The sequence below is a fragment of the Amphibalanus amphitrite genome, unplaced genomic scaffold (assembly GCF_019059575.1).
Source record: "Amphibalanus amphitrite isolate SeventyFive unplaced genomic scaffold, NRLGWU_Aamphi_draft 000223F_arrow, whole genome shotgun sequence".
NCBI lineage: Eukaryota > Metazoa > Arthropoda > Thecostraca > Balanomorpha > Balanidae > Amphibalanus > Amphibalanus amphitrite.
This window is the reverse complement of record NW_024881718.1, coordinates 63,987-77,587: the sequence shown is the minus strand read 5'-3', so window position 1 is coordinate 77,587 and position 13,601 is coordinate 63,987. Positions and strand designations below refer to the sequence as shown.

The following is a 13,601-nucleotide window of genomic DNA, read 5'->3' as shown; positions in this document are numbered from 1 at the left end:
CCTCGTCCTCCTGGACTATGCGCGAGCGTACGACCGGGTGTGGCGGGATGCGCTGTACGCTAAGATGCGGCGACTGGGTGTACCGGGCTGTGCCACACGCTGGATCAGGGCCCTACTCAGCGACCGGCGCGCTAGAGTGAGATGGGGCACGTCAACCTCCCGGTGGCGGGTCTTCCAGGAGGGCCTGCCGCAGGGTAGCGTGCTCGCCCCTCTCCTCTGGCTCATCTACTGTAACGACATCGACGACCAACTCCGGGCCGGAGACTCGAGCCCAACAGTCTCCCTCTTCGCGGATGACGTGGCCCTTCTCGCGACGGGCCGCTCTCTGCAGGAGTGTGCGGACAGGCTCCAACCGGCCCTGGACGAGGTCAGCCGCTGGGTGAAGACTTGGAAGGTCCAACCTAGTCCATCCAAGTGCGTGATGACCACCTTCACGCTGGACCCCAAGGAGTGCGGCGGCAAGGTCAAGCCCCAGCTCAGCTTCTGCGACCATCCGCTAGGCTACGAGGAGACGCCCACCTTCCTCGGCCTGAAGCTGGACTGTCAGCTGACCTTTGCCGCCCACATCGCCGCCCTCAGAGAGAAGATGGCAAAGCGCCGTGCTTGCCTGTCAGCGATTGCCGGAAGGAGCTACGGAAGCCACCGTAGCACACTCCGCATCGCCTACAAGAGCTACGTGCGCTCCCTCTTCGACTACGGGGCGGCCATCTACTTCACCCATGCGGCACCGGCTGTTCGCGAGCGCCTGGAGGTAGAGCAGCGGAAATGTGCGCGCCTGATTACCGGCTGCATCAAGCTCACGGATAAGGAGACCCTGGTGGCGGAGGCAGGCCTCCCTCCGCTATAACTCCGTGCCAAGGAGCTGGCAGCCGGCGAGTACGCGCGCATAGTCCGTCTACCTCCGGGAGACCCCGCTCGCAACCTACTGGACAAGACACCACCACCGAGACTCCGCTACCGGGCCCACGAGGCATGGAGGCGCGCGGTGACGTCTGCCGAGGAGGCGGGTCTGCCACCGCCACCGCCGGCAGACGAGGACGCGACCCTCTCACACAAGCCATGCTTTCGTCGGGTCGGTAGGTGGGCCTGCGACAGGGCGGGCTTGAGCGACCTCCCAGTGGAGCCCCTGGCACTCTACCAGGGCGCACCACCCTGGCACCACTGTGGAGACGCCGTCCGTTTCGTGCTGGACCTGCCGCAGCCCACAAGGAGGACAGACCAGCCGGAGAAAAGAAAGGAGGCGGCGCTAGCGGCGCTGGCCCTCGTCCCCGACCCAGACTGCACTATCTGGTCGGACGGATCCGCCAAGGAAGGCACCATCCAGGGGGGTACGCTCCGGCTGTTTAGCATTACGAAAAGTGGTGACAGACGTTTGTGGAGGATTGTCGACGAACTCTTGTTCCGCGAGCAGCACTCACGCGCTAGCGGAAAATCCACCAATCAGCGCTCGGCAGTGCTCGACGCTGATTGGCCCGACGCTCGTGACGAAATTGCGGGGGACCGCAGTTATTCTCTATGGACCCGAATAGGCTTTTGGATTTCAGAGGGGTTTCTTTAAGATTATATGCTGTTTCGAGCTGTTTTCGAGTTGAAATATATTTCTTATGACTGTTAGCTATATAATGGCACCATAAAATCATGATTTTAATTAATATTACCGATGTAATATCGGCCGAAAAGACATGCTGTCTTGGCACGGACTGCCCTGCGGCTGATGTGGGGCCTTTAGTGCCAGCGTATGGTAATAATGGGCTGAAGAAGGGTTATTGGAGACTCTTAGAGCCCCACCAGGATTCAGTATAGGGTCATCAGAGGCCGGGAACGTCCATCAGGGGTCTGAGTAGGCCTGCCATAGGGGCATACATGACACATCATGGAACATGGGTCAATCTAGATCCATTAGGGGCCGTTGAAGGGCCATCATTGTTCAGTGTGGGCCCGCAATTACCTCTAATGGGCATGCCGTGCCCCGATGGACTAACGCTGGCCTCCGATAAACCATCACCAGCCCCTGATAGGTCTACAAAGCCCCCTGCTGGGTCTAAATTGGTCACTGATATGCCCAAATGGGTCACTGAGAAACCCGTACAACATCCCCTGACTGCACCTGATGGACCAATGCCGTCCCCTCATGGGCCCACCACGGCTCTTGAATGGCCTCTTCAAGTCCCTGAAGCGCCTTTATTGGCCTAAATGGACCCCTGATTGGCTTATGTTGTCCCTAATGGTCCTATATGGCCCCCATGAGCCCTCAATTCGTCCCGAGACAGCCTTACATTATATGCCACCGGCCCCTGGTAGGCCTGCACTGGACCCACTGGGCCTATACCGACCCATAAAGGGCCCATGTCGAGCCCTCATGGGCCTCCGATGACCACACGCCGACATGTGTGGCCCCATCAGCAGTGGTCCGTCTATCCCATGTACTTACGGTCTTTTTGGCCGATGTGACACCGGTAGTATATAGAAATGTCATAATTAAATGTCGTTATTATATAGTCAAAGGTCACGGAAAGAATATCCAAGCTCAAAAATGGCCTCAAACCCAACAAAAACTGATACAAATCCCCTTCAAAAGTCATAAGTCAATGAAACGCCATAGGGGAGTAGCTGCAGTCCCCCGCAATTTCGTCACGAGCATCGGGCCAATCAGCGTTGAGTATTGCCGAACGCCGATTGGTCGATTTCCGCTAGCTTGTAAATGCTGCTTGCGGATATAGTCTTGAACAAGTGAGGGTCGCGGCAACTAAATATTGCTTGTCACCACTTTTTCTTCGGGAGCGTTCTACCTGGTTTATATAGCCTTGGCACCATCCAAGGCGGCGGTGGAGCGATCCTGGAGCTCCACCGCGAGGGACGCACAATCGAGTGCGTGGCACCGGCCGGTCGAGTGTGCAGCAGCATGAGGGCGGAATTGGTGGCAATGACGGAGGCTCTGACACGCCTCCAGGAGCTACCGGCCCCCTCGAGAGCACTCATCAAGAGAGTGCTGCTCTGCACAGACTCCCGGTCGGGGCTCCAGCTACTCAGCCGCGGCCCGGATGACCAACAGTCGGCCATCGGTCAGCGCGTCTGGGGCCTAATAGACGCGCTGACAGCCGCAGGGACGGACATCACCCTGCACTGGGTCCCGGGCCACGCCGACCTCGCCGGCAACGAGGCAGCTGACCGCCTCGCTAACCAAGCCGCCGCCGACTGCGCTCAAGAGGAGGCCCCGATTGACCTACCCAGCGCGCGGACAGCTATTCGCCGCTGGACATCGGAGCTGGCCTCCGCACGAGCGCAGCGACACCCTCACCGAGACCCTACTCCGAGCCACGATGAGCTGGACAGGTGGGGCCAGGCCACCTTGTCCCAGCTTCGCACTGGATACTGCCCACTGGTGCGAGCCACAGCCCATCGTCTCGGTTTGGTCGCAGACTCGACCTGCCGAGCTTGTGGCGAGGAGGAGGAGGACGTGGAGCACCTCCTGGTCGGGTGCCCCGCACACGTGGCGGCGAGGGCCGGCTTCTGGGGGCACTGTCCTACCCTGGAGTAAGTGTTCTCGGGGCCGGCCGAACATGTCATCAACTTCTTGAGAAGAGTGGGGCGGGTGCAGGTCGCCACCGACCCGCCCCCGCCGGCCGCGCCCTAGGCGCGGTCCGCGACCGCGCAGAGAAGAAGAAGAAGAAGAAGACCACCTCCGACGGTCGCCGCGGCGAGGCACCAACTGACGCCCGACCATAAGCGTAACTTTATATCTCTTTGTGGGTGCTCAAGCACCCCCAATCCTGAGCTCAGCACCCCCTGCCTCCCTAAAGCACCCCCTGCCTCCTTAAAGCACCCCCAGCCTCCTCAAAACATCCCCAGCTGACTCAAGGCCCTCAATAATCAGTATTCTCATCTCCTAGTACTGTAATGAGCTCATTGAATCATGAAAATACTATGCTAACTCAATTCAATAACTAAGAGAACATACAGTGAATAAATTACCACAAATGAATATGCATGATATTTGACTTTGCATTACATCTGATATTATGGCGCTTGGGACTAAGTACCTAAGAGCCCCATAATCTCTAAGAAATCGAACATAAATGAAGGTTGGCAAACAATGCCGATGGCTGTTTGCCACATTCACAACATCATGCTTAGTTCCTCTGTTTAGGTAAAAGCATATCAGCAGCCTAACAATATCCAGTTTTTCTGTACCTAATAAGTAATAGTCTTAAAGTTCATTACAACCCAGGTCAAGGAATCAAGTATGGACATGATGACAAAGATCCCAGTTCAAGAGATCAAGAGAGCATGTTGCTACATTGTTCTATATACCCCGGTTGTTACAACTACCTAGACAGTAGCATGAACGTGAACACACATGGACATGGCTTTCTCCACATTTAAAATGCCCAGTGATATTCATGTTTACTCCTGTCGATAAAGCTTTTAAAGTATATCAGAGCACATACAATAGCAGTGCCAGTTTTTGATCAAGGAAAAAAAACTAAAGAAAAACAGAATAGTGTTTGATACAGGTATCGCATAGCGGCCTTGAGTCTAACCAAAATTATCATCTACCTACAAGTCACCCAAATCTCGTATCTCAGCGAACACGTGTAAAGAAATCCACGTACCCGGCAACGGCGCCTAGACTTGGCCTAGACAACCGGCGGGGCAGGGCGCAGCGCAAGGATTGAATTTGAAAGAAGTGCGCCACTAATGAAGCACCCACAATGATTATAAGTTTTTTTTAACGGTTTAAAAGTCGATGCTTTTCGTTTATTTAAATTAACCTGTTATTTTCCATTTTTTAATGCATTCAAAGTGCACTTTCAGGTGAATAAATTTAAGTATAGCACAAAAAGTAGCGTTATTATTTGAAGTTCCAGGGAAATGTGCAAGATTTCACGAAACCCAAGTCCGGAGAGTAGTCATCGAGCCTGGCCCAGTCCCGTGAGGCGTCATGTTGTATAACCCTCAATCAATACCAATTACCAGCTCATCCGTGCAGAGCTATGCAGGCCAGACTGCCTAAGCGCAGACCTACCAAAAGTCGAGTAGGACCTGAATTTAAATTTTAAACACAGCTTGCTCTCAAATATCAATGTGTTCAAAAACTTCGGTGATTATTTCTAAAATTGAAACCATTTCAAAGACCAATCAATTCTGCACATGAATCAGGTAGCATCTTTGACAAAATCTCAAGTGTTAAGGTGTGAGAGGAAAAACAAATAAAAATGCACCATTTTCCCATAGACTTTGTATTGGCTCCAAAATCGCTTGGGTCCAGAATTTCTGGCGGTACCCTCGCCACAACTGCACGTGCGCTGCGCTCGAAAATGACCACGGGACCACCTTATTTACGTGCCGTATGCAGCTCAATGCCATATAGGATGCTGCTTCACATCGCCGCGCATTGCCGGCTGCCGTGGTCGGTTCTCGGGCATTTGCCGCTTGCAAAGTTGAGTTTTTGGCGGTGAAAGCGATCACTAGTATGAAGAAACAGATGACAATCGGCAACTTCTTTCGCCCCAGGTAAGATATAATTGCCTTTTACCTTATATAAGTGTTCAGTGTGGATATGGTTGGCCCCGTGCCAGTAGCATAGACGGAGACGGCACGGGGCCAGTGCAGACTGGCAGACAGATAAAGGTTGGGACGGTTGGGTATAATATCACGTATCATCTAGGTAGCCATATTTAAAAAGTTATCGGCGCTATAGTGTAAACAAAGCGAAAAAAAACAATTTAATTAAATGAAAAAAGGTTGAGATATTGACTCGCTCGTGCATGCTATGCCATCTTGGAAGTCAGCGTGAACGTAACATGGGAAAGGGTGTCATTTGTCAGACCCGTCTGACCCTGCACCTTAGCTTCGAGGTCATTAAAATTTCGGGGCACAAAGATCAGCATTTTTAAGTTTTAACTCGCGCCTCCCTGGGGGTTCTTGATTTCCACGCCGGGGGCTGGGGGAGGGGATCGAATGGGGAATGAAGCATCTCCCATCTAACTTGGCATCTAATATCATTTCAAACGTTTGTTTTGGGCCTGCACTAGCTAGTTGTTATTAAATGATAAATAATGTTGCTTTTTTGCATTTTTCGCTCATCGGTCATGTACCTGAATGCCTACAATCTTGGATATATTGTATAATGGATATATTGGCTTTGATAAATGCTTTTTTGGATCATTTTGTGCAAACCTCATGTATACAACGTTTATCGATATCTAATTTGGACATAAATTTCAGATTGGTCACAGAAGAGTCTGCATTACCTTCCCAGCACAGCGACTCACCTCCTGCTTGTGCGGATCGTGCGGATAGTCCAGGTAAGGGGTACCATGTGGTAGAGATGTGTATTCAGTTCTACATAGTAGAAAAACATTATCTTCTAACATATTCTACTTCTAGGCGTAAGTAGACATGCCAGCAATTATGGTAATGGTAAGCGCCTGCCGTCGACCACCGGTCCACCAGCACGGTGCGGGTTTAACGTAAAAATAAAAAATAAAAAAACGGAACCAATAAGTAAGTGTCCGCACTGACCGAATTCCGGAATGGTCCGGTATTGCACAGCTAGAATATAAAAGAAAGTAATAACTGGCACACCGCCAAGATTAAGAACCCCCTCCCCCCCCCCCCTCCCCCACAAGGCGGCGTCCGCGGAACACTTTCAACAGCGCGCAACGGCACGCCGACAGGCAACCAGCAGTTCGCCCCGCTGCCACCAGGTGGCATCAGTACAGAAGCAATGCCAACCGTAAATGCATGGAGGTCGGTCGCTACGATTTAACATACAAACGAAACTAAGCATCACAGTTGGTCTGATTGGGAGTCTCGTAATTGAGCAAGTCGTATGTCTACCTTTTCCTCTGTCTGCCTACCATTGTTTGCAATCTTCACGCGCTGAATCGTTTGCTCCATGTTTATAATATGTTGAATTCTTCCACAGACGATCCAACCGGCACAGAGCCTGCAGTATCGTCGCATCTCAGCTCACCATCTACGTCATCGGCAGCACTCCCAGCCACATCCTCGTCAAGTGAACCAGGCTGCTCTAAACGACGCTTCCAATATCGCTGGAAAAAGGCGTACAGCTGGATAGAGTACGACCGCCCGTCCGACTCAGTAACGTGCAGCCTATGCAAAAAGGCGCATCGCTTGAAGCTTCTCGACTGTGGCCTGAAGACCGATGGAGCGTTTATTACTGTGGGTTTCCGGTCCTGGGCTAAGGCACTTGAAAGATTTTCCAAGCACGAAGAGAGTGCTACACACAAAACTGCTGTCAGTCGCATAAAGAGCTCAGCGGAACCGAGTGCGACTGCCATGATGTCTGTCACGGGAAAAGCCAAGGACGTGGCTGAGGCAAGAGAAGCGCTCGATGGCATATTTAGTGCTATCGCATACCTGGCTGGACAAGGACTACCACTGCGGCGAAGGGAGGAGAAGACTAGCAACCTGCAAAGACTTCTGGACCAGTCTGAGCGCACCTGCCCAGCGCTGAAGACGTGGCGAAAGCGGAAGCAGACCTTCACGTCTCCAGAAATACAAAACGAGATACTGGAACTCATGGCATCGGCCATCGTCCGTCAGATCGCCAACAGTGTGCGTGAGGACGTCTTTGCTGTGATGGCGGATGAGACTCGCGACAGCGCAGGTACCGAGCAGGTAGCTATCTGTCTGCGCTCGGTGAACAAGCAGCTGGAGGTCGAAGAGCAGCTCATCGGTCTCTACAGCGTTGAGTCGACCACCGCACTCGTTCTGTCCACGGTCATCAAGGACGCCTTGCTCCGTATTGAGCTGGACCTCAAGCAACTGCGTGGACAGTGCTACGACGGCGCAGCCAATATGTCTGGGAAGTTCAAAGGTAAAAAGTATAGCATTATGTCATATAAAACTGGCAACAATAACTAGTAAGCGCATATTTTCCGTGCAAATCCTGAATATTTTGTTGTGGACAGGATTGCAAATACCTACGCGAGGCAATCACACTTATGCCGTTAAAACTTCAAACTATCGCAATAATGAGTTATTCATTCATCACGAGTGTTCTCAAAAGTCAGGCATTGCATAACCACTTCAGGCCCTGGAGCACACCCATGTGCAGCTCTAAATTTGTTGTGTTCACCTCCATAAACGGTAACTGAGAACTTCTCGTCACCTCGTGTCTAATCAAAAATGGATCTTAAAGTGAATATTGAAGTGAATATTAAAGTGGCACAGACAAAAGACGTTCATTATTGTGTTCATCAAAAGTGGCAAAAGAAATCCATCCGTTTCAATTTGGAAACCCTGATAATCCCTTTAAACGACTTAACCCACGAGCCGCTGGGGGGGGCATAAAGTTGCCCCCCCTTTACGTTTTGTGAAATATCTCCGAAACCTGATGAGCTACGAACGTGAAACTTGGCATAGCTTCAAATGAATACCTAGGCAATGTTTGAGGAAAGTTTGGTGGTTGTAGCACCTAAGATGACGTCACAGTGACGTCATAAAGTTTTGTCGTTTTCCGATATGGACCGTTTCTGATGACGCTGAGCATGAAAATCAACTGTAAATGAACTAGACAGCACCTGCTGTCATCCTAAAACATCTAACTACACTTCCATTTACTTTCTGACCAATAATCGGTCCTTTATATTCGGTCCCGTATATCTGATGTATCGTGAGGAATATGAGAGTCGCAAAGCTATAATTTCACTTATGACGTCACTGTGACGTCATTTCAAATGGGATCAACACCAAATTTGGACACAACATCGGCTAGGTATTCAGGAAGATGTGTGCAAAGTTTCGCTTCTCTATCTCTTCGCGTTGCGACGATATCGTCGCAGAAGTAAAGGGGGGGGGCAACTATATGCCCCCCCCCCCAGCGGCCGGCGGGTGGCGCGGAGGCCCAGCGGCCGCCGGGTTAACATCTTGTTTTCCCTATTTACCGGTTTATTGGCTATATATTCGATTAATCTTAACCACATTTTCCGTCTGCAGGCGTACAAGCCCTGATCAAGCAAGAGGAGCCACGCGCTGTCTTCGTCCATTGCACCGCCCACCGTCTAAACTTGGCTGTACAGGACTGCATGGACGGCGTGCGTCCCCTGTGTGACACCATCCAGGAGACTGGCCGGATGATCGGCTTCTTCCGGGACTCTCCTAAGCGCCTCTCCTGCTTGATACACTTCGGAGCAGACAAGTCCCTCCGACCGCTGTGTCCAACGCGGTGGACATGTAGTGAACCGGCACTGGCTTCCGTCATCAACAACTACACAGCGGTGCTGAGCAGCCTGGAGGCCATCGCCGATGATCCCAGCACAAGGCCGGACCAGGCGAGCACTGCCAGTGGCCACGCACGGCGCATGCAGTCGTTTGACTTCTTCTTCGGCTTGTCCCTGGCGCTGCATCTGCTGCGCATGACGACGCCCGTCATGAAGAGCGTCCAGGGCAGCCAGCAGACACTGGCTGCCAACCTCCAGCTGGTGGATGTTCTACACAGTGCCGTGTCAGGTCAGCGGTCCCGGTTCGACTCCTTCTACGCGTCTACTGTGGGCAAAGCCGAGGAGCTGGGCGTGAGCCCTCCGTCGCTGAAGCGCGTGATCCGGCCACCGCGCCGGCTCGATGACGGATCCGAGCCATACCGCCCTCAAACACCCGAGGACCACTACCGCCCCTTGTACCTGCTTGCCGTGGATCGTCTCTGCGCGGCCCTCGGAGAGCGGTACGGCTCTGGTGAAGGTAGAGGCGCCGCTGTCACCGATGAGCGGCGGGTCTCTCAGGCTGAGTCGGCGCTGCTGACGGCCAACGCCGATGATCTGTCGGCAACCGCAGCCTTCTACCAACTGGATGAGGGGCGGTTGGCGCTGCACTGTCAGATGCTGCAGGATGTTTGCCGAGACGAAGGCATTCCCCTCGGCAGCTTGGCCGACGTTGTCAGCGCCCTTCGCCGGCCGCACCTGGCGCAGCTGCTGCCCGAGTGTGTCGGCCTCCTCCGGCTGGTGCTCACAGCGCCGGCCACAACCTGCACGGCCGAGCGTTCATTCAGCCAGCTGCGCAGGCTCAAAAACTGGCTGCGCTCAAACATGTCCCAGGCCCGGCTGAACCACGCAGCGGTATGTGCAGTGTATGCAGAGCAGCTGCATGCCCTTGACCGTCAGGCGCTGATGCGTGAGTTCGCAACTCGCACCCCTCAGCGGGTGAACGTATTTGGCTGGGGCTGACGTGCAGGTGCATCATGGCCGGAGGCAGGAACCTCGAGCAGTGACTTCGGCCCAGCTATCGTGGGTATTGCTTTTTCGCTTTATCGCCTTGTCTGAAATGGCTATGAAGCATGAATATAGCGAAAGTGTTTAAGCGAATTTATTTTAACGAGCATAAAGCATTGGGTGAGCCCAAATCGTTTTACAGTGGCGCTATTAAAACAAGTTGTCTAACCGATTAAACATCATTGCTTGCCGAAGCGTCATTATTCTTTTCCTCAGGTTAATAGATATCTAAAATGTTCATTGTTATCAAACGGGCTTCGCTGAGGAAACTAAACATTATAACCAAACCGTTGTAATATTGGATAGTATAGTTATAATATTTACTTTCCTCAACGAAGCCCGTTTGATAACAATTAATATTTTAGATAGCATTGCTTGCATAATGACTACAGTAGCAGCTGAAAGAAAAACTACGAAAAAACATGGCATGCCTTTTTGAAAGCTATTGAGCACCCCCAATGATTTTTGGAAAACTACACCCATGCGCCCGACGGAGGTTTGAAATGACACCAGTTGGCGCGCGAGGTGACCTGCAGCGCCACCTGTCTCGGTACGCCATCTGTCGGTCACCGTTCGGACTGGCAACTCCTTCAGCCGCCGGTTATAATATCGGCCATGATGTGGTTTGGGTGTTCAGCGATGGTCTGCGGTCTCGAATAAATAGCGATTCTGCGATTTTCCTGTTTGGGCCGTCTTTGCATACCGTCAAGATGTTGGTGCGGAAGCAGTTGGTGATGTCTGTTTGTTCGTTTGGGTGGCAGGTAGTCATGTGGTCGCCGAGGGGAGTGTCCGGGTTTCTGTGCCGCGCGTCTCGGAGGTGCTCGTTAAATCTCAGTCGCACGCTTCGTCTTGTCTCTCCGATATAAATATTCCGCGTCTTTACCTTTTCACACAGCTCACAGGCTATCTCATAGACCACATTTTTTGTGTGACACCTGCCACCCAGACCGCTCATACAAGTCGCGCATTTGCGACCCCCTCCAGGGCAGGGGGGCGGTTCCAGAGCGGAGCGCACTAGGCTCTTTTTGAGGCTATTGTCGTTTTTTCCACGCCACTTGGAATGCCAGCCCTGACGCCCGGACTGTGCCCTGGATTTTGTGAGCGAGCGATTCATCGATGAATGGCAGTGAGATGAACGTTCGGTCATCTTGGCGCCGCCGCGCCCGGCTCTGTTCGGTCTGCCTTTCCCGAGGTATCGCCATCACCTGGGCCGCAGAGGAACGAACCAGACGCGGCGGGTAACCGTATGAGATGAACAGATCTGTCACCTTGGCGACACTCCGGTCCCTTGCGGCGGGGTCAGATGACAAACGCACCGCTCGTTTCAGCTGTGCCTTCAGCACAGACTTTTTCATCTGAGCGGGATGAGCAGAGTCATATGGCATAATGATTGGGGCTGCCATGGGTTTGTAGTAGAGCTCAGTTTGGTAGGTGCCATCTGGGTGGATTGTGACCAAAGTGTCTAAGAATGGTAACTGTCCTCCGTTCGTATCTGAGCGCTCAGCTGTGAATGTGATGGACGGGTGTACGGTGTTGATGAACTGTAAGTACGCGTCCAGTTCCTCTACTCCGTGCGGCCACACTCCAAATACGTCATCGATGTATCTGAGGTAGAGGGTGGGTTGCAGGCGGGGTGAGCTCAGCATACGCTCTTCTACCTTTCCCATGAATACCACCGCCAGTGGGGGAGCGACGCGGCTGCCCATCGCAATTCCCCTCGTTTGTCGGTAGTACCTGTCACCGAATCGAAGGTAATTGTTGTTAAGGCAGTGCTCGGGGTTACATGAGCAGAGTTAATACGAATTACAAACGGACTACAATGGTGAGCGAATAGGAAAATCCGTTCCTGATACGCATTTACTTGCTCATGTAACCCCGGTAAGTGAGAGAGAAGCGTCTTAACCCTCGCCCTGGCAGGGCATTTTTCATAACACGGCCTGGCAGGGGGGGGGGGGTCGCCCCCCCTCGCGATTGGCTCCTATGGCACCTAGAAACACCAAATTTGGTAGGTAGGTGGGCCCCCTGGTGTTCTCGCCCCTGTGCAAATTTGGTTGCTCTAGGTCAATATTTAGGGGGGTTTTGGGGGGTATAAATGTAAAAATTTCGCTAAAAACAGGTCAAAAGTTTTTCGCTTATAACTTTTGATCTAATTAAGATAGAGCAAAAAGAAAAGCACCAGTGAACTCAGCACGTCAAGGCGCGTCTAATGATATACTTTTTAGCTTGCTTAAGTGTACTTTAAGTTTTTCTTAAATTTTAAGCAAACTTAAATTAATAAATTAAGTTCAAGTTAACCAAATTGCATCATATCGCATATCATTCGATTCGGCTGATCACCAGTAACACAATGATACCATTTTTTAAGCTCTAGCGTCATTATGTGCCAAGTTATTGGCAAAAACGTCATTTGACCTCAGTTGACCTCATTTGACCTGACCCATGGATAAGTACACCAAACAAAGAAGCACCAAGTGACCTGCTTATAAGTACCGTGGTTTCAAAGCACAAAAGTGATGGAACGAAGCGGATATCTCCAGTATTTTCCGAATTTAGTATTTTCCGATAGGCTTAACATTACGACGTAATGACCTCTAACTGACCTCAGGTCAGTGACAAAACTGTGGGTTGGACAGGTGCAAAAAGAAAATTGAAATTTGACCATGACCTTGTACCGGTTTTTCTGACCTGGTGACCTGACCCTAGGTCACTCGGACCTGAAATTTTCAGGTCATATGTAAAAAGGTTGCCCCATAGGCTGTGCCAAATTTGGCGGCGCGCAGCGCCGCCGTTTTTACGCTATCTTTGAAAAACCTGAGGGGGGGGTCGCATCGACCCCCCCCCCCCTGCCAGGGCGAGGGTTAACATCGATCAGTGTCAGACCGAACATACAGATGCTGTCTGCATGCCTCTCTAGGAGTTCAGTGGCTGTCTCGATCGCTTCATTTACCGGAATGTTCCCGTATAGATTGGTCACGTCCACGCTAAAAATGATACTCCCGTCTGATAGTTTGTCTGGGAAGTTGTGGTGAAGCCGTTTGAGGTAATCGTCAGTGCTCGTGAGATGGGCCGGAACGAATGGCAGCAGCTGGTTGATCACACGCTCAAGCAGCCAGGTGAGTTTATCAACCGGATCCCCGCATGCGGATATGATGGGTCTCAGAGGGACCGTTGGCTTGTGGTTTTTGGGCAGACCGTAAAACTCGGCCGTGCGAGAGCATTGGGGTAACAATGCCTGTATCATGCTTTTCTCCACTTTGTCGGCCATTGTGTCACCAATGAGACGCTTGGTTTTAGCCTCGAGCTTGGGTGTCGGGTTTCTTTGGACCGGCTCATATTCTGAGACTCAGACATGTGCGTTGGCTTTGC

General features: G+C 51.9%; 1 protein-coding gene across 1 annotated transcript; it reads left to right on the top strand.

The window, feature by feature from the left end:
- Positions 1-6,937: 6,937 nt before the first annotated feature.
- Positions 6,938-10,323, top strand: LOC122385555 (zinc finger MYM-type protein 1-like). The gene is made up of 2 exons (XM_043373902.1): positions 6,938-7,846; positions 8,968-10,323. The coding sequence occupies exons 1-2, from the start codon at positions 7,306-7,308 to the stop codon at positions 10,188-10,190; spliced, it is 1,764 nt and encodes a 587-aa protein (XP_043229837.1). The 5' UTR covers positions 6,938-7,305; the 3' UTR covers positions 10,191-10,323.
- Positions 10,324-13,601: the final 3,278 nt, after the last annotated feature.

Bases quoted from the DNA above. Each gene is read 5' to 3' on its own strand.
- LOC122385555 (XM_043373902.1), top strand. From the start codon at position 7,306: ATGATGTCTGTCACGGGAAAAGCCAAGGACGTGGCTGAGGCAAGAGAA. The intron at 7,847-8,967 runs GTAAAAAGTATA...TTCCGTCTGCAG, and splicing joins TATGTCTGGGAAGTTCAAAG to GCGTACAAGCCCTGATCAAG.